Below are 22,693 nucleotides of genomic sequence, written 5' to 3' on the forward strand. Positions count from 1 at the left end.
TTTAATTTCAAAGTACAGGATTTTCAGAAACATAGAAACATTTTTTGTATCATTCGGGAACACCGCCATTTTAGTCATGGGTCATCCAAAGTATCCCGTACCTGCCTTTTTTGTGACACACAACACATCTTTCATCAATGCAAAATGAAGCTATTGCCCCTACAGAGAGTTCCAGAGACCAACTGTGTGAAAACAGTTTTTCCCATCCAACTTTCCCCCACCAAAGTGTCGGTCAAAACTAACTCCCATATCAATGCAAAATGCTATTGGAATGGTATCCCACCAACTTTCCAGAGAATGAAAAAAAAATTGAAAAGGTCAACTTATTTGCCATATCATTAGATAACGAACACGTGATTAAAGGGCACATTAAAATGAGAAAACTCCTATAGGTTCAGTTCACTTTTAATTTTGAACCCTTATTTCAAACGTGCATAGCTTCCTCTCCAAGCATTAAATGTCATTCCATTATTGTGTATCCGTACACTGTGAATGGCTCAATTCTAATCATGTCTTGTTTTTTTCGCTGGCTGGTTGGCTTTCCACTGTACCTCGTTACAGTTCAGTTTCGTTTAATTGGCACGTGTACTGAGGTACAGTGGAAAGCTTTTGACAAGTTTGACAATTTGTACAAGTGACAATAAACCTAAGGCTGAACCTAACCTAAACCTAAACCTAAGGCTGAACTAAGGCTTGTATTTTCCATGCTTCTCCACCTACTAGTTGATATCCTTCAACTATCAATTAGGGCTCTTAAAAATAGGGCTTTTAAAAATAGCGGAGTCAAGGGATATGGGGAGAAGGCAGGAACGGGGTACTGATTGGGGATGATCAGCCATGATCACATTGAAAGACAGTGCTGGCTCAAAGGGCCGAATGGCCTACTCCTGCACCTATTGTCTATTGTCTAATTGTGAAGGGTCTTGAACTGAAATGTCACCCATTCCTTCTCTCCAGAGATGCTGCCTGTTCCTCTGAGTTACTCCAGCATTTTGTGTCTATCTTCCGTGCAACCCAGAATCTGCAGTTCCTTCTGAAACAATTGTTTGCTCTCTCTTTTAATGTTACCCCTTCACTTGGTCAAATTCTGACTCGCTTTCTTTAAACCACCGTTGCACATCTTTCCACCTCCAGCTGTCTCCTTTTCCTCCTTGGTCCTAATTTATTTCCTTTTTGCTCTTTAAATCAACACTTATCACCCAGCCAGTCTGGCTTTCACACTGTGAACATTCAGGAGAATGCAGCCACGCAGTGTTTCGTTCAACTGGCCACGTTCCCAAATGTAACAGCTGAAGGCAGACCAACAAAATGTGAGTCTCTGAGCATGATGCCAGTTCATGACCACCGTGCTGCGAGGCAAATGTGTGAAGCCAGCTCACACAAATTGCCTCTTGGATCTTTGTATTCCACTGTAGAACCCAGTCTACCTCCAATATCTGACTCTCAGTCTCCAATGCAAAGGTGGTTTCGAGTGCTGCAGGCCTTATTACTCATTAAATTATGGACGTCGCGGTGGCACAGCGGTAGAGTTGCTGCCTTGCAGCGCACACAGCGCCGGCGACACAGGTTCGATCCTGACTACGGGTGGATGGCTGCACGGAGCTTGTATGTTTTCCCCATGACCGTGTGGCTTTTGTCAGAGACCTTCGTTTTCTTCCCACCCTCCAAAGGCGTACAGGCCTGTAGGTTAATTGGCTTGGTATAAGAGTATTTAAGAAGGAACTGCAAATGCTGGAAAATCGAAGGTACACAAAAATGCTGGAGAAACGGTTCATTTCAGACGGCTGAAGAAGGGTTTCGGCCCGAAACGTTGCCTATTTCCTTCGCTCCATAGATGCTGCTGCACCCGCTGAGTTTCTCCAGCATTTTGGTATAAGAGTAAATTGTTCCTAGCATGTGTAGGGTAGTGTTAATGTGCGGGCATGGCTGGCCGGTGAGGACTCGGTGGACCGAAGGGCCTGTTTCCGCTCTGTATCTCTGGAACTGAAAACTCAAACTAAATTGCTGATGTCGAGTAAAAATAAATAAAAAGTCAAATGTCATCTTATTCGCCACATCACGTTTTATGCCAATTTAACACCATTTACTATGGGAGAATGAAAGTTCCATGCTGCTTGAACTGAAAACATTCAGTGTCTCCTCTCTCCTTCAGACTGAAATTAGCCTTTGGTTAGATCAAATAAAAGGCGGCATATCAAGCAGTGGGTACTAGACTAGCAATTCCAAAGGTCACGAGATCAACTCTCACCATGAAAAATTGTAAAAACGAACTTAATAAATCTGGAGCTTGTAGCACCAAAGAAGATTTGCCAATAAAGCTGTCAAAACTCTCATGGTTTCGAGAAAGGAACAGAAACTTGGTCGGACTGGCCCAAATCGAACTAAATATCCTCAGGGCTGTTACAGATAAGTAATAAAATCCCCACTTTTCAATTGTCACAAACGTCCTCGCTGGAACAAACTTTTTTTAAAAAAGAAAGTCATGGACAGATCAATCATTGACAGAAGCAATCTCCACCTCTCTGTCCGCAACTCCTGTGTAATTACACAGGCAATTCCAAGCCCTTCTTGAATACAAGGCACCCATTCAATCATCTAACAGGCAAACAAAAGACAATTAAAAGAAGCTAGACACAAAACGCTGGAGTAACTCAGCGGGACAGGAGAGAAGGGATGGGTCGCGACCCGAAAAGTCACCCATTCCTTCTCTCCAGAGATGCTGCCTGGAGTTACTCCAGCTTTTTGTGTCTATCTTCGGTTTAAACCAGCATCTGCAGTTCCTTCCTAGACAATCAAAAGAACCAATTTTCTTCGGTTTCATCTCAATGTGATTCCTCAAGTTCTGAAACACATCTTCAAGCCAAGGTTTTCGCTACGCGGTAGTCAACATATGTATCTCAGCCAGTGCGGGCCATTCTCCAACATAAATTAGGAAGGAGGGTTTTTCCAATTAGAGCTGAATAATGCAGTTAATTGGGGAGCTGTGTTGCAAGTCTAACCACACCGATCAGCCGAATTCATCAGTACCAATTCAGAATTGTCGCAATATATTTTATCGGCAAACTAAATACAAATTGCCAGAATTCTGCTCATTTGAAAATGGAGTAATACCTACTTGCAGCCACATCGTACTCAGCATATAACTTTGCCTAGAATTTTAGGTTTAAAATTATAGGCAAATTTTGACATTTTTTGTACAATATCTATAACATATATATATATATATATATATATATATATATATATATTATACGCACAGCACATTGTCATATTGTACAAACATCAGTAATGTCATATTATGTGCATGTCCACTAAAACACACATGCACATACAAACAAAATTTCAACTCCTCTTCGAAACTGATTTAAAATCTGTTCAAATCTGTTAGAATTCTTTTCGTCAAATGTAGGAAAGGACACATTTCGTTGCATTACTGGCAGAAATATAAAGGAAATTAGTGTCCGAGATAAAACATCCTTTAAAGAAAAGCCCCTGTGAAACATCCCAATTAATCATTGACAAGACTTGCACTAATTGGAAATATTTCACATGAAAAATTAGCAATCTCTGTGCACGAAATAAGATTTCTTTTAAATGCAACAGTGCACACAAAGATACAATGTGGAGCTGATCAGCTAGTTTACTGTCCAGATCAACAGGATTTCCATGGCAACCGCTAGTCAAAGCTGGCAACCCAAGTCATCTCCATGGATATTCGTCAGTTTAACCAATCAGACGATGTGCTGGTAACACACACCTAATGAACCTGTACAACACAATGTTCCCCCACCTATAATGATATTATTTAGTAATTAAATGGGTTTTGTATCCAATTTATTTTTCTTGTCCTTCAGCAGCTTCCTTTATGCAGCATAACTGCTCTACAACAAATGTGATTATTAACCCACGACTATATTCCCATTTTTGCATTCAAGCAATTAAGCTGCTTCAGGTTGGTACTGTCAGAGAAGACGAAGGCATTGAGCAGTGACAAAAGAAACTTAAACGCATTTACAAGTTGTACGGTGTTGCAGCACCTTTGGAGTTAGTAATTCAGCAAAGATAATGGCATTGCTGACTAGTTCCACAGTTTCCTTCAGACTGCAGCTTTCCTGAGAATTTTGAACAGTTCCAATGTCCCGTGTTCATAGCACTTTCGGAAAATCGCAACTAAAATTAAATCCTTCCTAAAATTTGATCACATGGAAAATCCCAGTTATGATCAGAATTTTATTTTCTCTGTTGGAGTTGAGGTATCTTCTTTAATGAACAAGTGTGAGCAAACAATGTCTTTGAATTTCTGAAAATAGTTTTAGACTTTGGGCGTGGGCAGATTATGCCCAATGTGGATGATTTCTCTAAGTTCATGTAGCCCCTCTCTCTCTATCCCTCCCCCACCCCAACTCACACCAACTTCTCGTTTTCACCAAACAATGGCCTGTTTCCTTTATCATCGTTACTTTTTTGCATACCATTCATTCATTGTTCTTTATCTCTCTACATCATTGTCTATATCTCTTGTTTCCCTAACACCTAACCAGTCTGAAGAAGGGCCTCAACCCGAAACATCACCCATTCTTTCTCTCCAGAGATGCTGCCTGTCCCACTGAGTTACTACAGCTTTTTGTGTCTTAAGGGCCTGTCCCACTTGGGCCGTCACTGACACGACAGGCCGGTAGTGATGGTCGCGCGACGGTCCCACGATAGTCGCGCGCGTCATCATGCACACGCACAGCCCTCAGGATCGCGTCATTTGAAGATAGACACAAAATGGTGGAGTAACTCACCGGGACCGGCAGCATCTCTGGGGAGAAGGAATGAATGATGTTTCGGGTCGAGACTCTTCTTCAGTCTGAAAGAAAGGTCTTGACCCGAAGCGTCACCCATTCCTTCTCTCCAGAGATGCTGCCGGTCTCGCTGAGTTACTCCGGCATTTTGTGTCTACAATTTTCTTAACCCCGCTCTTTTCTTTTATTATGAAACTACTTTTATTTAAAACAATAAAAATAAACATAGAGTATTAACACTATCAAAGATTACCTATGTTGACAGTTTACAAACAAACGATCATCAAATTAATATAACGTCAACTTTATCAACAAAACACTCGACCTCCAACGGCGACCAGCATTCACGGAAGGCCCCCAAAGTCCCCATGGACACCGCGTGTTCCCTCTCCAGGGACAGGCGGGCACGGACGTAGACCCGGAAAAAGCTCAAGCAATTTAAACAAAATTATCAAATTAAAATATTAACATTTTTATCTATAATATATTCAACCTGTGGTGACCAGCGTTCACAGAAGGCCTCCACAGTCCCCATGGACACCGCATATTCCTTTTCTAGGGACATGCGAGCTCGGACGTAACCCCAGAAAAGGGGCAGGCAGGCGCCCGCTGTGCGGCCATCGACTGCCCGCTGCCTGGACCCGCGAATGGCCATCTTGGCCAGGCCCAGGAGCAGACCTGGGAGTAGGAGTGGGGGCGGACCGGATCCGCAACAGCCGTGAGCCCCAGGCTGAGTTCGACGATCGTTTGCCCGCTTCTACTGCTGTTAGAGGTGAGACGTTGCGTCGCGCAAGGGTCTTGGGCCTGTCCCACTTTGGCCGTCAGTTACGCGACAGGCTGGTGGCGCGCGATGATTTTGTGCAGGACGAAGTCAACACGCCACTCCACACTCCTCCACACCACTACATGCTTCCGTCCACGCGCTACCCACATGCTACCCACACGCTATCCACACGCTACCCACACACTAGCAGGTCGCGTAAATGGCGCGTGAAAGACAGCCAAGTGGGACAGGTCCTTAACTTTACATGAATGCTCCATTTTAGTATTTTAGTCAAGGGCAGTCAAAATCTCACCAGAAGGGGCAGTGCAACTGCAAAGAAAGTTTGGAGTCTAAGGGAGTGTCTCTACCCGGGAGTGTCTCTATCCGTTTTCTCCAGAGATGCTGCTTGGGCCACTTAGGTATTCGAGCATTTTGTGTCTATCATTGCTGAACAAGTTGACTTTATTCACCGCACAAAAACAAAATTACAACTGCCAACATAATGAGTAAACAGCGGGATGTTTATCCATTTTCATTTTAAGGACTCAATGGTTTAACATAGCTCTCGTCTGGAAATGCTGCTCTGGGGATGATTCAAAAATCAAGGCTTGCTCTAAGTTGTCCAGGAGTGTTTTCGTTAGTTAGTTAATTTAATTTAATGTCAGGTGTACCGAGGTACAGTGATGCTTTTTGTTGTGTGCTATCCAGTCAGCTGAAAGACTATACATGGTTACAAATTAAGCCGTCCACAGTGTACAGATGCAGGATAAAGGGAATAATGTATAGTGCAAAATAAAGTCCAATTCAGTCTGAAGAAGGGTCTCGAACCGAAACGTCGCCCATTCCTTCTCTCCAGAGATGCTGCCTGTCCAGCTGAGTTACTCCAGCTTTTTGTGTTTATCTTCTGTTTAAACCAGCATCTGCAGTTCCTTACTACACAAGCCCAATGAAAGATAGTCCAAGGATCTCCAAGGAGGTGGACGGTAGGTCAGGACCACTCTCTAGATGGGAATAGGATGGCTCAGTTGCCTGCTAACAGCTGGGAGGAAACTGTTCCTGAATCTGGAAGTGTGCGTTTTCAACCTTCTGCACTTCTTGCCTGATGCGAGAGGGGAGAAGACGGAGTATCTCGGATGAGACCCATCCTTGAACATGCTGGTGGCCTTGCAGAGGCAGTGTGAGGTGCAGATGGGGTCAGCGGCAGGGAGGTTGGTTTGTACCATGCTCTGGGCTGCGTCCACAATTCTCTGCAACTTCTTGCGGTCTTGGGAGGGCTGTTGGGGGGAATTTATATTTTTGAGAATTGTATTCAACAAACACCCAGCCATTGATGTTGGGTCGGGGTTCGATCAAGGTATTGTGTAGGAAGGAACTGTGAAGGAAGGAACTGCAGATGCTGGTTGAAACTGAAGATAGACACAAAACGCTGGAGTAACTCAGCGGGACAGGCAGCATCTCTAGAGAGAAGGACCCTTCTTCAGACTGTGGGGGGGGGGGGGAAGAAAGGAACAAGCGGAGACAGTAGGCTGTGGGAGAGCTGGGAAGGGGAGGGGAAGGAAGGAGAAAGCAAGGACTACCTGAAATTGGAGAAGTCAATGATCATACCGCTGGGGTGTAAACTACACATGCAAAATATGGTTCAGCTCCAAGTATGCAAGAAAATTTGGCAACTGAGGGAGCAAGCCCGTTTGATATTTTTATGAAACCAAGTTATACGATTGCTTTTCTTCTGTTCCTAGTTCAACGTAATCGGTGCTTGTTTATGGCAATGTGCATATTGCATTGACAGTTCACTGTCCTTTGCATTGAAGAGATTAGGCAATAAAAGCTTTAATGTTCTCCCAGCTTCTCGCTTGAGTGCTTCAATCACTTGTCTTCTGAAAATAATGGGCGAGTACAGGTGTTTTTTTTTTAAATGTCTAATGCGGCTTTTTTTTTGGTTGCAATTAATCCCAATCCCCCTGGGCTTGCTCCGTTCCTTGCCTTCCTGAAAATTCATCACGACGGCAAAATAACAGCACAATCATTTCTCAAGTTTATACCTTCATGTCTTCTAGCAATCCATCTGGGAGACTCAAAAATAATGATTCCGAGCTAAAGTGGGAGCACAATATCATGCTTCCTCTACTGGGATTGATCTGCTAATACCGTGACTTAATGAAGATCTGAACACGAAAAACCGGAGATTTTAATTGAGAAACTGAGACTTACTTCAGCACATTATGTGGGTGCATGTATCGAGGCTGTCAAATTCTATGGCTCTATAAAGAGTCTCTGGGCAAAACACAAGCTCTGAACTGAACCTAATGGTGGCAGAAATTCTGTCTTTGGTAGCCATCTTACAAAGTTTTTTTTTTGAGGCAGGATAATAATAGACAATAGACAATAGGTGCAGGAGTAGGCCATTCGCCCCTTCGAACCAGCACCGCCGTTCAATGTGATCATGGCTGATCATCCACACTCAGTACCCAGTTCCTGCCTTCTCCCCATATCCCTTGACACCGCTATCTTTATGAGCCCTGTCTAAGAGATAATATAGAAAACATTTGCCTAAATAATCAACAGTACACAGGAAAAATGCTGTGTTCAGATATTTAGCGTTTAATCAGGGAATATGTATGTTTTATAAAGATTTTGAATTTTTGATATTGATCATAAATTGCACGCTTTTAATACAATCTTTCTTCCCTGTGCTTCAATGTTTTACTCTGTTCCAATAAATGACAAACCACAATCAGGAACTGTCTCACAGTGAACACAAATTAGTCATCCAGAAATTCAACGCAGAAAGGCTTACATTTTGTGCATTGTGGCTTACCGTATGTATATATATATATGTATATGTGTATATATATATATATATCTGTGCGTATATATATATATATATATATGTGTGCGCGCGTGTGTGTGTGTGTGTATATATATATATATACACACACACACACACACACACACACACACACACACACACACACACACACACACACACACACACACACACACACAGCTATCCTGAGTAATCCTTAAGAATAAATCTAAATCCACTCACCATTTTTAACAAATGGCCTTACATACGTTAAAGCAGTAAGAAAATATGTAAAAACTAAAGGTTGAGCAAAACTAACGATGCAATATGATACAAATAGCATTTGTGCTGTTAATTGCAAAGCTAGTTCATCATCACAAAACTGAAACACAGACATTTTTAGTTCATTATTTGTTATATCTTAAATGAGCTTACACATAAACTTAATGAATAGAAATTAATTTATCTCAATTATCTAAAAGTGATACTATCAGAGGAAGCAAGGCTCAAAAATTACTTCTCCCTTGCTGCTGTTTATCATACAAAGCTAGACTTAGATTATCAAAATAAATGAGTGAGGAAATATTAATTAGCTTCTCTCTTCTATTCCAAATAAAATGTGCGATTCTAAAATACATTCCATTCAAATACATAACTGTGTGATTTTACAATTTTCTGATATCATGGCAGTGGAATGAATAATGGTTCTTCCAAGTATATTATGCTTGGAATGCAAGGGATATATCCCTGGTCTTCCAATCAACGGCATTATGGCCTTTGCTCTTTCTTTATCTGCACTTTCTCAGTAAATGCAACACTACATTCTGTGCGCTCTGTTCATTTTCTCTTTTGCACAACCTGACACATGGTATGATATGTCTGGATATCACACAAAAACAATGTTTTCACTGCATCTCAGCAGATGTTACAATAATAAACCAATTCTATTTTTCCATGCAGTGTACACTTTATGGGCACTGCAGAGAAATCACTTAAGTTCTTGAAGATCCACAGTGATACATGAAATGAGGCTGTAAACGCACTGCACACATTTCAATGTTAACAACAAGGGAATGCCTTTACCTGAACATGTCTCCAAGACCTTTCAACATCCCTTTCTTTGCTTTAGTCTTCTCTTTGTCCTTTTCTTTGTCTTTCTTCTTTTCTCTCTCTTTGCCAGTCTTTTCCTTCTTTCTGTCCTCCTTTGTCCTTGAACCATTGACCTGTTTCTCCATTGTGCCTGACAGTTGCCCACTGGCCAACGATGGTTGATCGCTTGCTGTTGAGACGGACTCTCTTCCCGATCGGGAACTCTCCTCCGTGTCTTCTTCCACTGTGAGCAAAAGGTAGAACATAAATATTGGCACCCAGTGTTAAAACCCCAGGTTTGACCAACTTAGAAATGAATAAAAATGGCAACATCATGTTCATTTGAAAAGACCAAGATTTTTAAGTTATATTCACCCAGGACCAGAAAACACCAATGGTGAACCTGCCAAAGTGGTGTTGGCAGGTTAAATGACAGCTGGGAATGTACCAGACTGCCCACTTCTCACAAAGATAGACACAAAATGCTGGAGTAACTCGGCAGGACAGGCAGCATCTCTGGAGAGAAGGAATGGGTGACGTTTTGGGTGGAGACCCTTCTTCAGTCTGTTACTCCAGCATTTTGTGTCTATCTTCAGTTTAAACCAGCATTTGCAGTTCCTTCCTGCACTCTTTGTCTTGGGATGGGGGAGATCAGAGACCTGCGGTACCAGCTGAACAGGATGAGGGGTTCCCCAGTACATTTACCCTCATTTATCCCTTTAACAAGACAAATACCTTCTGCTTGTTGGAATATTCTGCTTGTCAAAATAATCTCACTGTGCTTAGTCACACGTGACAATAAAGTATTCCTATTCCTCCTATTCCTAATAAAACAGAACACACTGTAAACACTAAGTGCATTAGGAAGGGAAATTAGTCAACTTTTCAAACAGTGACTTTACATCAGAACTGATGAAATCTCTGAAACAACGATTTTTCTTCAGAATTGATCAATCCGAAATGACAACTCAGTTTCTCTCTGCAGTGCTGCTGCCTTCCCAGCTGAATGTCTAGTTTAATTCTGTTTTTTTCTAGTTTATTTCTGGTTTTCAGCAATTTTCTTCTATACTGTTGGTGAAGGGAAAAAAATGAATAGGAATCTGAGGGGTAACTTTTTTCACACAAAGGGCAGTGGGTGTATGGAACAAGCTGCCATAGGGGGTCGTTGAGGCTGGGAGTATCCCAACGTTTAAGAAACAGCTAGACAGGTACATGGATAGGACAGGTTTTGAAGGATATGGACCAAATGCAGGCAGGTGGGACTAGTATAGCTTGGACATGCTGGCAAGTTGGGCCAAAGGGCCTGTTTCCACACTGTATCACTCTATAACTCTACTTTTATTTATTAGATTCAGTTTCTTGAAATATCTAATAAAAACTGCAAGTTTTTTCTTTCGTTCCCCACCATTTTAAATATACTTCCTCATTGTCTACTATGCCGGAGTATAATTTTCCGCAATTTCCTAACTGTCATCAAAAAACTATTCCAGCGATATCAATATTTGATTTAACCTCGCAAAAGCAAAGAAATGCTATAATGGGCTCATTTTCCATTGCAATGGGGCATTTGTGAATGGCGACAACTTCTCTAAAGAATCTTGTTGGGGTGCCCATAACGAAGTGGACCTGATTCACTGGCATATTTTCCTGGCCACTGCCATGAGATAATCCCAACAAGTTCACTGCGATGGTTGAGTTGAGTGTGCAAAACCCAGGGGTCAGGAGCTGGTACGGATAAGGGTGTGCAAGGGCAAACAAGGGCAAGCAACAAAGCAAGGTTTTTCCGTACACTCACCAGGGAAGGGAAACCAACTCCAACAACTTGCTTTAACATGGGGCCTTAATTAACAAAAGACATCTAAAGTGTTCAAGAGACAATTAGACTTAGCTCTTAGGGCTGGAGGATTCAAGGAATATGGGGAAAAAGCAGGAACGGGGTAACTGATTTTGGATGATCAGCCATGATCATATTGAATGGCGGTGCTGGCTCGAAGGGCCGAAAGGCATACTCCTGCAATGTTTCTATGTAAAGCTGCTCCACAGGAAACGTTAATGAAGAATGAACTCCTTGCAGACACATTAGGACAGGTTCACCACAAGCTTGCTCTCAGAGATAAGGCACAAGGATATTAGTTTTAAGGATGAGCGGTGTGGAGAGAAAGTCATAAGGTCACAAGTGATGGGAGTAGAAGTAGGCCATTCGGCCCATCAAGTCTACTTTGCCATTCAATCATGGCTGATCTATCTCTTCCTCCCTACCCTATTCTCCTGCCTTCTCCCCATAACCCCTGATTCCTGTACCAATCAAGAATCTATCTACCTTTGCCTTAAAAAGATCCACTGACTTGGCCTCCACAGCCTTCTGTGGCAAAGAATTCCACAGATTCACCACCATCTGACTAAAGAAAGTGCTCCTCATCTCCTTGATAAAGGAACCTCCTTTAATTCTGAGGCTATGACCTCTAGTCCTTGACTTTCCCACTAGTGGAAACATCCTCTCCACATCCACTCTATCCAGGCCTTTCGCTATTCTGTAAGTTTCAATGAGGTCCCCCTCATTCTTCTAAACTCCAGTGAGTACAGTCCCAGTGCCGACAAATGGTCATCATAGGTTAACCTACTCATTCCTGGGATCATTCTTGTAAACCTCCTCTGGACCTTCTCCAGAGCCAGCACATCCTTCAAGTCAAGTCATGTCAAAGGGAACAAAATTCAGAGATTGGGAGCAGCTGCTGAGGGAATAACCGAGAGTGAAAGAGTGATTGGAATCAGAGATACAGAATAGGGCAACACTTGTATTCACTGGAATTTTGAGAGAGGATCTTGTAGAAACATATACAATTCTTAAGGCATTAGACAGGGTAGATGCTGGAAAAATGTTCCTGATGTTGGGGGGTCAAGAACCAGGGATCACAGTTTCACTGGATGTTTTCATGAGAGTTAGATTTAGCTCTTAGGGCTAAAGGAATCAATGGGTATGGGGAAAGAGCAGGAACCCCGGGATACTGATTTTAGATGATCAGCCATGATCATATTGAATGGCAGTGCTGATTGGCCGATTCCTGCACCTATTTTTCTATGTTAAATTGGGAGATGCACTATAATTTAATTAAAATCAGCAGCATAATCAAATCTTTTCCAAGTGTCATGGATGGATGTGAAGCTTTTTTGTTGTGTGAAGTCATCTAGGCAGTAAACATAACTGCTGCACTGGGAGGGAAACGGCAAGACAAACACAGAATAAAGAATAACTTGAACACCCGACTTCTAGAATAGACTGCCTATAAAACAGTAAATGCCAAGTTGCTGAAGCAGTCAAAAGGGAATTCGATCAATTTCAGATTCACCAGGGAGTGGACAGAATTATGTTTTGGGTCAGATTTTTTTAAATTATACTGGATTTTAAAAGCTACTTCACTGATAAGAAATGGCTGGGTGGGCTAAATTATCTCATTTATATATGTGAACCTTTAGTTAGGGGTCTTTCTTGGTAACAAGATATTCTTAATACTCCCTTTACTCACCAAACCTGGAGAGAGTGGATGTGGAGAGGATTAGTGGGAGAGTCGAGGACCAGAGGTCATAGCCTCAGAATAAAAGGTTGTTCCTTTGGGAAGGAGGTGAGGTGAAATTTATTTAGTCAGAAGGTGGTGAATCTATGGAATTCTTTGACACAGAAGGCTGTGGAGGCCAAGTCAATGGATATATTTAAGGCAGAGATAGGTAGATTTGTGATTAGTATGGGTGTGTGAGGTTATGGGGAGAAAGCAGGAGAATGGGGTTAAGAGGGGAAGATAGATCAGCCATGATTGAACGGCAGAGTAGACTTGAGGAGCCGAATGGCCTAATTTTGCTCCTATCACTGATGACCATGAATTTATCCAACATTCTGCTCAGTATCCAGTAGTTTAATTTCCATAACCTTCATGAGGGTCCTCTTCATGAGATTTAATTCCGTAAATGGCATTGTCCCATAGCAACTCTGGCCTCACTTCCCTAAGACTCCATCTCAGAATCCCCATTCGAACTCCACACTCTAATTCATTATTTCTCCTGCTCCAGATTAATGCAACACTTCACAATGTTCATGCCAGCTTCCAAGGTTCCATTACTGGAATTCCCAGCTGAAGTCTCAAACTTTCCGCCTTCCTCCACTCTGTGTGTAAAAAATAAAATTGCTCCTTTTGCTCATCCTCAAGATCTCTCCTTCTCTCACCCTTCTCTCCAGAGATGCTGCCTCACCCGTTGAGTTACTCCAGCTTTTTGTGTCTCTCCTTTATAAGTTACTAAATGCCTTTATTACTATCTAAATGGTGTCATGTTGGGAAAAGGGGAAATACAACAGGATCTGGGGGTCCTTGTTCATCAGTCTATGAAAATAAGCATGCAGGTACAGCAGGCAGTGAAGAAAGCGAATGGCATGTTGGCCTTTATAACAAGAGGAATCAAATATATAGGAGCAAAGAGGTCTTTCTGCAGTTGTACAGAGCCCCAGTGAGACCACACCTGGAGTATTGTGTGCAGTTTTGGTCCCCTAATTTGAGGAAGGACATTCTTGCTATTGAGGGAGTGCAGTGTAGGTTTACAAGATTAATTCCCGGGATGGCGGGACTGTCATATGCTGAGAGAATAGAGCGGCTGGGCTTTAGAAGGATGAGAGGGTATCTTATTGAAACATGTAAGATTGTTAAGGGCTTTGACACGCTAGAGGCAGGAAACATGTTCCTGATGTTGGGGGAGTCCAGAACCAGGGGCCACAGTTTAAGAATAAGGAATAAGCTATTTAGAACGGAGATGAGGAAACACTTTTTCTCACGGAGAGTGGTGAGTGTGTGGAATTCTCTGCCTCAGAGGGTGGTGGAGGCAGGTTCTCTGGATGCTTTCAAGAGAGAGCTAGATAGCGCTCTTAAAAATAGCGGAGTCAGGGGATATGGGGAGGAGGCTGGAACGGGTTACTGATTGGGGATGATCAGCCATGATCATATTGAATGGCGGTGTTGGCTCGAAGGGCCGAATGGCCTACTCCTGCGCCTATTGTCTATTGTCTATTAGTCCTGCATTTACTTTCAACAGGTGTTTTGTGAAGTTCCGCGGGTTGTTAATTAGAAAACGGACCAGATAGATGATTTTGGAGGCAAAAAATTCTGGTGCCTTTGTGGTATGAAAACTGGACAATAACAACCACATTAGGTCAAAGGTGAGCAAACTTCAGGCAACATTTCCTATGTGGTACTGAATTTCATTTTCCAGCTCCACAAAAGTCCCGATTGTGATTTGAAAGGGGAAAAGCAAACAATTTTAAACAGACAGCATTAACTCGGAAGCATAAAGAAACATATTGCTTTAAGCTGATGATGAAAACAAAATCATCGTCCATGTTTTCTTGCAACATGAAACTGGGGAGGGGAAATCAACATAAATAATGCGAAAAGAAGGCAAATCGATCAAAGGTGTAATAAACTGCTGCAACGTGAAAGTTTCAGTCCTGCTGCTGCTGTCAAAGAAACTGCTTTGAGAAGAATAAATCAAAAGGATACAATGTCCTCATTATATGAATGATCTGCACTGGCTGGGCAGAATCAAACTGGTGTAGCGAAGCCTTCATCAGCTTATGAATAAAAATTCACATAATTTAATCACACAAATTCCCCTTTACCTCTCTGCCAGTTGCAATTTTTTCATTTATGGTGTTAGAATTTCTTCACTTTTATTTCAACACGAGTCATTTTTACTGAGGTTCTCTTTCGCTTTGATATAATGGACACACAACTAAGTAAAAAGAGTACAATATTCGACTAATACATGTTTTGAAACATTTAAAAATGGGAACCAAATGCTTCAGCTTCTCACTAATGTTGGTTGATCCCAATAATTTGCTCTCGAGTAACGTGAGCAATTGTAATCTCATCTCTCTTGGGGCTCTTGTACTGTCTATTCCCCCCGACTTCAATGCGGTAATTAAGCTGGAACCTGCTGTCATAGCCAGTATAGAAAAAAGAAACCAGTAAAACTCAACTCGAATAATTGTAAGATTTGTATTCATTGGACAAGATTAAGAAATGACTTGGTGCCTAAATGTTACATTATACCCACAGTTCCCTGGTCACTTTAAAGAGTCTCAGAATCAATAAAGGTTTAGACAACATGTGTTGGAAGGAACACAAAAAAGCTGGAGAAACTCAGCGGGTGCAGCAGCATTTATGGAGCGAAGGAAATAGGCAACGTTTCGGGCCGAAACCCTTCTTCAGACTGATCGGGGGCGGGGGTGGGCGGGGACAAGAAAGGAAAAAGGAGGAGGAGCCCGAAGGCTGGGGGATGGGAGGAGACGGCAGGGGGACTGAGGAAGGGGAGGAGACAGCAAGGACTAACAAAATTGGGAGAATTCGATGTTCATGCCCCCAGGATGCAGACTCCCCAAACGGAATATGAGGTGCTGTTCCTCCAATTTCTGGTGCTGCTCGCTATGGCCATGTGTTGGAAGGAACTGCAGATGCTGGTTTAATTGGAAGATAGGCATAAAATTCTGGAGTAACTCAGTGGGACAGGCAGCATCTCTGGGGAGAAGGGATAGGTGGCGTTTCCAGTTGAGACCCTCCTTTATAGTCTGAAGAAAGGTCTCGACGCAAAACGTCACCCATTCCTTCTCTCCTGCCCTGCTGAGATACTCCAGCATTATGTGTCTATCTAAGGTTTATAGTACACCAAACAACTAGCTAGAAATATGATCATTCAAATCCCACCGTGCATCTTAGCATGCTGTAATAGCTCATTGGAAGACATGTTTTTCACCACAAAGGCTGCTAATTTTTAAGTGTTTTCCAACGTAAGCATTACATACAAACAATTACAGCATTTAGTTCATGGAAATTATTTTTACTGCATTGCATTGAATCAAAGGGCAAGTTCAATTCAGGAAAAGGATTTTTAAAAGGAAATATTTTAAATCTTCAGGCTATCTACTGCAATGTTACTGAAGAACAAATTTTCAAAAATGTCAATTTTTCAAAACTAACTGAGAGGCAGTGTGGTAATTTCACCCGGACTTTAAAACTGAAATAGGAAATGATAATCTTTGAGCCCAACAAAACCTCTTGTGCCATTCTGCTTTTTTGTTGCAGGCATCCAGAATTCAACGGAAGGGTCGAATTACACTCTGTTCCTCTTAACATTCATGATCGGCCAATAATTATATTAAAACTGACTGTGTCAGCACAATAATGTGGCAGTGCTTTCTCTCAATGTTATGTCTAAGCACTTAATATGATTTTGTTACATTTTGAATACCATGCTACAATCCAGAGTATACCATGACATTATAATAGACCTCAAGCACAGATTATCATCACAGATTGTTCCTTCAGTGATTAGACTACATCCAATAGTTTGGTATGACAATTACTAAATTTCCTATTCAGTTCTACCCAAGAAATACATGGAATAAATCTTTCTACAGATGGTTTAGTTTAGTTTTGAGATACAGCACGGAACATGAGTCCGCACCGACCAGCGATCCCCGCACATTATCACATTCCCACACACACTAGGGACAATTCACATTTACACCACGAAAATCAGCCTACAATCCTGTATGTCTTTAGAGTGTGGGAGGAAAGCGAAGATCTCGGGAAAAACACATGTGGTCACGGGGAGAACGTACAAACTCCGCACAGACAGCACCCATAGTCAGGATCGAACCCGGGTCTCCGGCGCTGCAAGCGCTGTAAGGCAGCAACTCTACCGCTGCGCCACCGCGCCGCCCATGGTTATTAAACTAAACTAAACTAAAAAGCAAGTTAGGGTTCGAAAATTCAAGCAGCTGTACCAAAGAAAGGCAACCTCCCATTTACTCTGAAGAAGGGCCTCGACCCGAAACGTCACCCATTCCTTCTCCCCAGAGATGCTGCCTGACCCGCTGAGATACTCCAGCATTTTGTGTCTACCTCCGATTTACTCCATCTCACATATTTGGCTCATGACTTTCTGTTCCTCTCTCTCTCTCTCATGAATATGTCTGCATTCCCCTTTAACATTTCAATGCCATTTACCGTCACCTGTCACCAGGGGTGGAAAACCCGGGGGGACTAGAGGGGAAACTTCCCCTCCATGTTTTGAGAGATGGGGGACATCCCCCCCAAGGTTTTGTAATCTGGATTTTAAAATCCAGTGATCGAGGGCGCCGATTGGAGAAGAGAGACGCTGGTCAGCAGGCAATGGGGGCGGGACATGATTCAGCGCGATGATTGGAGGAGGGAGACGTGGCACAGACCTGCGCTTCATCCACAGCCAGGATCGATCCCGGCCGGGTCTCCGGCACTGTCCCATCCCCTCCCTCCTCCCCCCCCCGCGGGTGGCCAGAGAGGTTGGCAGCAAAGATCCTCCGCTATAGGATCTTTGGTCGGGAATCAGACGGGCCAGCGCAGAGAAACAGCGCTAAACACAGCTCAACTCTGCCTGTCCCGCCAGGTGAGATTACAACCCTTCCTGGACATGCGGAAATATGGCCAGCGCGGAGAAGCAGCGCTGGTGTCCCGTCAGTCCAGGCAGGGCTGTAGTTAACCCAGTGAGACAGGCAGAGTTGAGCTGGATTGAGCATCCGAAGCCTCGCACGTGTGTGTGTGAGTGTGCGCATGCGCGCGTGACCGCAAACAAATTGTGTCCCACGTCCCCTCCATGTTTTGATAGCGAGTTCCGCTCTTGCCTGTCGCTGTGGATAAAGACTGGGACTCCATCTTGAGCATTCATGTTGTTTAACACTTGAGGTGACAGGTAGAGCATAAATGACGCGTCCATTCATACCCTTCAAGGGCAAAGGCCTCCAAAACAAACAGGTTTGCACATTCAAACAGTCTCCCAGCAGAAACAGCCAGGCATGCCGTGTTCCCAATTACATACTTGCACTCAATGAATTTCCTCCTCAGCCTCACCTCTGATTACCATTCTCCTTTGCTACACAAAACGTGAAGCTGACAATTGAAAATTGGTGCAAGGGTTTCTTCATTTCGACAGGTAATATAAAAACAATTTGTACAAAATACACTGTGTAAAGCAAACGAAAATGCACATAAAAACACTTTTTTCTCTTTATGGATCTAAATATATATATATATGAGCAGATGCTGGTTTAAACTGAAGATAAAGCTGGAGCAACCCAGCGGGACAGGCAACATCTCTGGAGAAGAGTCTGAAGAAATAAGTAAGTAATTTTTATTTATATAGCACTTTTAAATCAAATCATGTTGCAGAGAAGAAATTAGATTACCATACATCCATATAAAAGAAAAAAGACAAAAAGACACCATACACTATAGGATTCAACATGAACGTCCCCCAACAGCAGAATCAACACTTTCCACTCTGAAGGGTCAAGACCTGAAACGTCACCCATTCCTCCTCTCCAGAGACCCTGCCTGTCCCGCTGAGTTATTCCAGTTTTTTGTGTCTATCTTAAATATATATGAGCATTTTGAATGGTCCAGAGAGAAAATTGCAGTAATTAATTTTATTACATACATGTTTCCATTCCTTCATCATCCTCCTCCTCTTCTGCCGGTTTATCATACGACTTGTCGATGGCAGCGCGGAAGCTCTCGTTGCACCCTCTTCCCCGGATGATGCGTGGTCGTGGGCGATGGAAAGGAATATCACTATTCAGAGTTGCTTCTGCAACTGCAGTCTGTAGACTTTCCAATGAGCTTGATTTCTTCAGTCCTAATGAAGGCCCAACGTCCCTGGTCGAGGAGCCTTGGAGGGCAAGATGCAAAGTTGTTAATTAGGTTTGCGCTGGTAATTGAGGACCAAGCCTAGATATTTGGACTTCATCTCTGCTAATGCAACCCCGGGGGTTGCTCACACAGAATTCAGAGAACGTTCACTGCATTCATTTGCAGACTTCTATCAGTTCACGGCTCTAGAGTGATGGATGGTGGGGGGGGGTCTTTAACATTGAATGTGACAGTTCAGCATTGCTGCACCATTACATTTCAGACAAATACAGAAAACTGGGACTGGAATCCTTGCTGAGATTTCTTTAAAATGTTAGTAGATGTTTATTGCTCACCAGACAGAAAAGCTTGCAAACGTTGACCTTTGAGTCCCTGCCTCTATCCACAGTTTTGGTTACAGATATATTTCATACCAGTCCTCCGACTATTAATTGTCACTCCACAGAGGTCTGGCCCCAGTTTTCTCAAAGCCCAACCAAACATTATTTGGAACTCAGTGCCTAGAGTCTCCCAGGACAATGAACTATAAGTGAAAGGGCATGAGTGTTGCAGTATTCTACTGGGACACTCATTTGGATTATGAATTTATGCTCCAATGGTGGATTAAACCAATGGTGGATAATATGTAAGCTTGATCATGTTGTAGTTGGGTGGTCGTTGGCAAAGGCCTCCCTGTCGTATAACTGAAAACTACATTCTGGATCCCCAAAAGAAAGTTGATCAACAAAGTTATAGACATAAAACACATCTGCACTATTTCTGCAGCACTTCAAAGAATGCCGGAATAACTCCAATAGTCTCGCTGGGAAGAAAGATTAATAGGGTATGGGATTACAACTCAGTCTGTAGTTTTGTAACTTTCTACAGTATACTAGACCAGTGCCTTTAAAACAAATCTCGACGTAGACACCAAGCAACACTCAAGGGCTTTACAATTATGTCTAATCTAATACTGGAAGACCATAGATATGAAAACAGTTTTCGTCTACTATTTGAATGTTCGCACATGACATTGAAACCTGTTATTTTACATGTAGAATTATTTTCCACTTGTACTATTTTTCAGTGATATTACATGCAACTAAGAAAAATGTCCAAAATTGTTACCTATTGTTTTAAAGGATGTATTTGTAAATAGCTTGTTCTAAGCTTCCCCCCAGTCTAGTTTCAGTCCATAAAATACTGAGTCAAGCACTTGCACATCTAAACTTTATTTTGGAATAACACAATAACTATACCTCTACTATACCTAAAGATTGATTTCGGTCCTTGTATCTGCTTGGCCAAGCCCTTCTAGCCTCGTGCAAGCAGAGACACTCCAAAAGGTCACGCAGTCCCAAGCGTTCTCCCAGAAGATCGACTTTGGGGACCTTGTGGGAGCTACCTTTTATAGGTCCCTGAACCTTGAGGGGCCGAACCATATGGGGGTGGTCTCTATACAGTCCAATAACATACATCAATTAACCCAGTACATGATAGACATTGCCCTAAACCAATAATAAACTAATACAATGTATTCAAATGGAGCTTCTGGAAGGAAGCAAACATAGCAACATTTGCCCAGATATTCAAGAAACCCAGACAAGGCTCAACACTTAACCCAATCAACATCTAGCAAAGTATAGCTTTGCAACAATATTTACAAATTGGTTTGCATTCACCAATCCGTTTCATGCAATTTACACCGTATTGTAAGAATCTGCAGATGTCCCATTCTTTCCCTGCAACTCTTATCTAGGCTCCAGCCAATCTGGCATCATTCTGCAGCTTGTCCCATTTCTGCATAGGGCACATTTAAATTGACCAAATGGCCTTACAGCACAGAAGCCTTTACTCAATTTTAGTGTCCTAGCATCTCTAATTTGGCCAGAATTAACATATTCAGTGGTGTCTTTAGTGTGGCAGAAGGCGAGAGAAGAAAGGGACCTTAATATCCAAAGCTAACACCGACTGTAAAGGGAGAAGTTGATAGTTACAAAGTATTGAATAATACAACGTATGTCTTACATGGTTTTATGATTATAGAGGAGTTCTACAATGTGGATCCTTTGCTTCAGGCAATACAATATTCAGTTAATAATACTTTCAGCTCCCACAATGTTTCAATAACTTGGCCATTGAGTGGCGTGAAACGTTAACGTAATCATTTCCACAGGGTACATTAGGAAAGCAGAGAAACTCCTCTTTGCTATGGGGAGCATGTGTGCAAGTTCACAAGTTCACAAGTTATAGGAGTAGGATTAGGCCATTCAGCCCATCGAGTCCGCTCCGCCATTATATCATGGCTGATCTCGGTCTCAATCCCATTTTCCTGCCTTCTCCCAATAACCCTTGACACCTGATCTAAACAAGAATTTGTCTATCTCTGCCTTAATAATATCCATTATCGTGGCCTCCACAGCCCTCTGTGGCAATGAGTTCCACAGATTCACTACCCTCTGACACAAGAAGTTCCCCCTCTCCTCCTTTCTAAAAGAGCAGCCTTTAATTCTGAGGCTATGACCTCTGGTCCTAGACTTTCCCACCAGTGGAAACATCCTTTCCACATCCACTCTATATGTGCCTTTCATTATTCTGTACATTTCAATGCTGTCCCCACTCAACCTTCAACCAGCGAGTCGAGGCCCAGTGCTTTCAAATATTCATCATATACCAACCCACTCGTTCCTGGAATCATTCCGAGCCGGAGGTGCAACCTCCGGCAACCACCTGCAACCTCCGGGAACCGCACGGAAACCTTGGGTGGGGCGCAAAGTCTCCAGAGGTTTCCGTTCAGGTTTCCTAAGTGGGACAGGGGCATTACATGTTTACCTTTAATTAACCCATTACTCTTGCCTCACATTATGAGAATATAAAATATGGTGGTTCTTTCTGTAAGAATGGGTCTATGACTGAGCTATGTAGCAGCTCCAAAGAGGCACACTCAGGCAAAAGGTCAATGATTCTGGTAGTGTTCTTGTTATCCTTGTTCATTCTTCTGACCCCTTATTATATTTTAAAAACTACCCCTTTCCATTTTTCTAATAATAGAGTTTTCCTTTACCTTAAGTCTAACTTTATGCCGTTCTAACCTAAAGATAGACCCTCAGAAATAAAGGGCCCGTGGCAGATCCTCCGCACACATTCTGCACATTCCAACCCTTTCTTGATTAATAAAGGTGTCAGGGGTTATGGGGAGAAGGCAGGAGAATGTGGTTGAGAGGGGGAGATAGATCAGCCATGCTTGAATGGCGGAGTGGACTTGACTTCCTAAAACTTATGAACTCCACATCAAAGAGGCACAGCCTCTACAGGAAATCTTAGTCATTTAATATTTTGCAACTCTAAAACTTCTCAACTTAACGTTAATTTTTTTTTGCCATTTCCCCCCCCCACTTCAGCAGAGGAGTAAGAAGATAAGGACAAGGGGTCATTTTAAAAGTGGACTAAAGGCATCTGTGTTTCAATCCAATCTAAACAAGGGGTGCAATATTCCCTTATGTCTGGTGTCTGGACAAGGTAATCTTTTTAATATATATTTGCAGTA

At 42.6% G+C, this 22,693-nt stretch overlaps 1 protein-coding gene across 4 annotated transcripts in view; it reads right to left on the reverse strand.

The window, feature by feature from the left end:
- The window catches only part of LOC129715327 (partitioning defective 3 homolog), a 954,144-nt gene that overhangs the window by 244,829 nt on the left and 686,622 nt on the right, over window positions 1-22,693 (reverse strand). For all 4 annotated transcript variants that reach the window (XM_055665210.1, XM_055665202.1, XM_055665217.1 and 1 more), the window contains 2 exons: window positions 18,956-19,186; window positions 9,440-9,689 (listed from right to left, as the gene is read on the reverse strand). In XM_055665210.1, coding sequence (XP_055521185.1) covers window positions 9,440-9,689; window positions 18,956-19,186 — 481 coding nt within the window. The remainder of the gene's footprint in view (window positions 1-9,439; window positions 9,690-18,955; window positions 19,187-22,693) is intronic.

The sequence above is a fragment of the Leucoraja erinacea genome, chromosome 2 (assembly GCF_028641065.1).
Source record: "Leucoraja erinacea ecotype New England chromosome 2, Leri_hhj_1, whole genome shotgun sequence".
In the NCBI taxonomy this organism is placed as follows: domain Eukaryota; kingdom Metazoa; phylum Chordata; class Chondrichthyes; order Rajiformes; family Rajidae; genus Leucoraja; species Leucoraja erinaceus.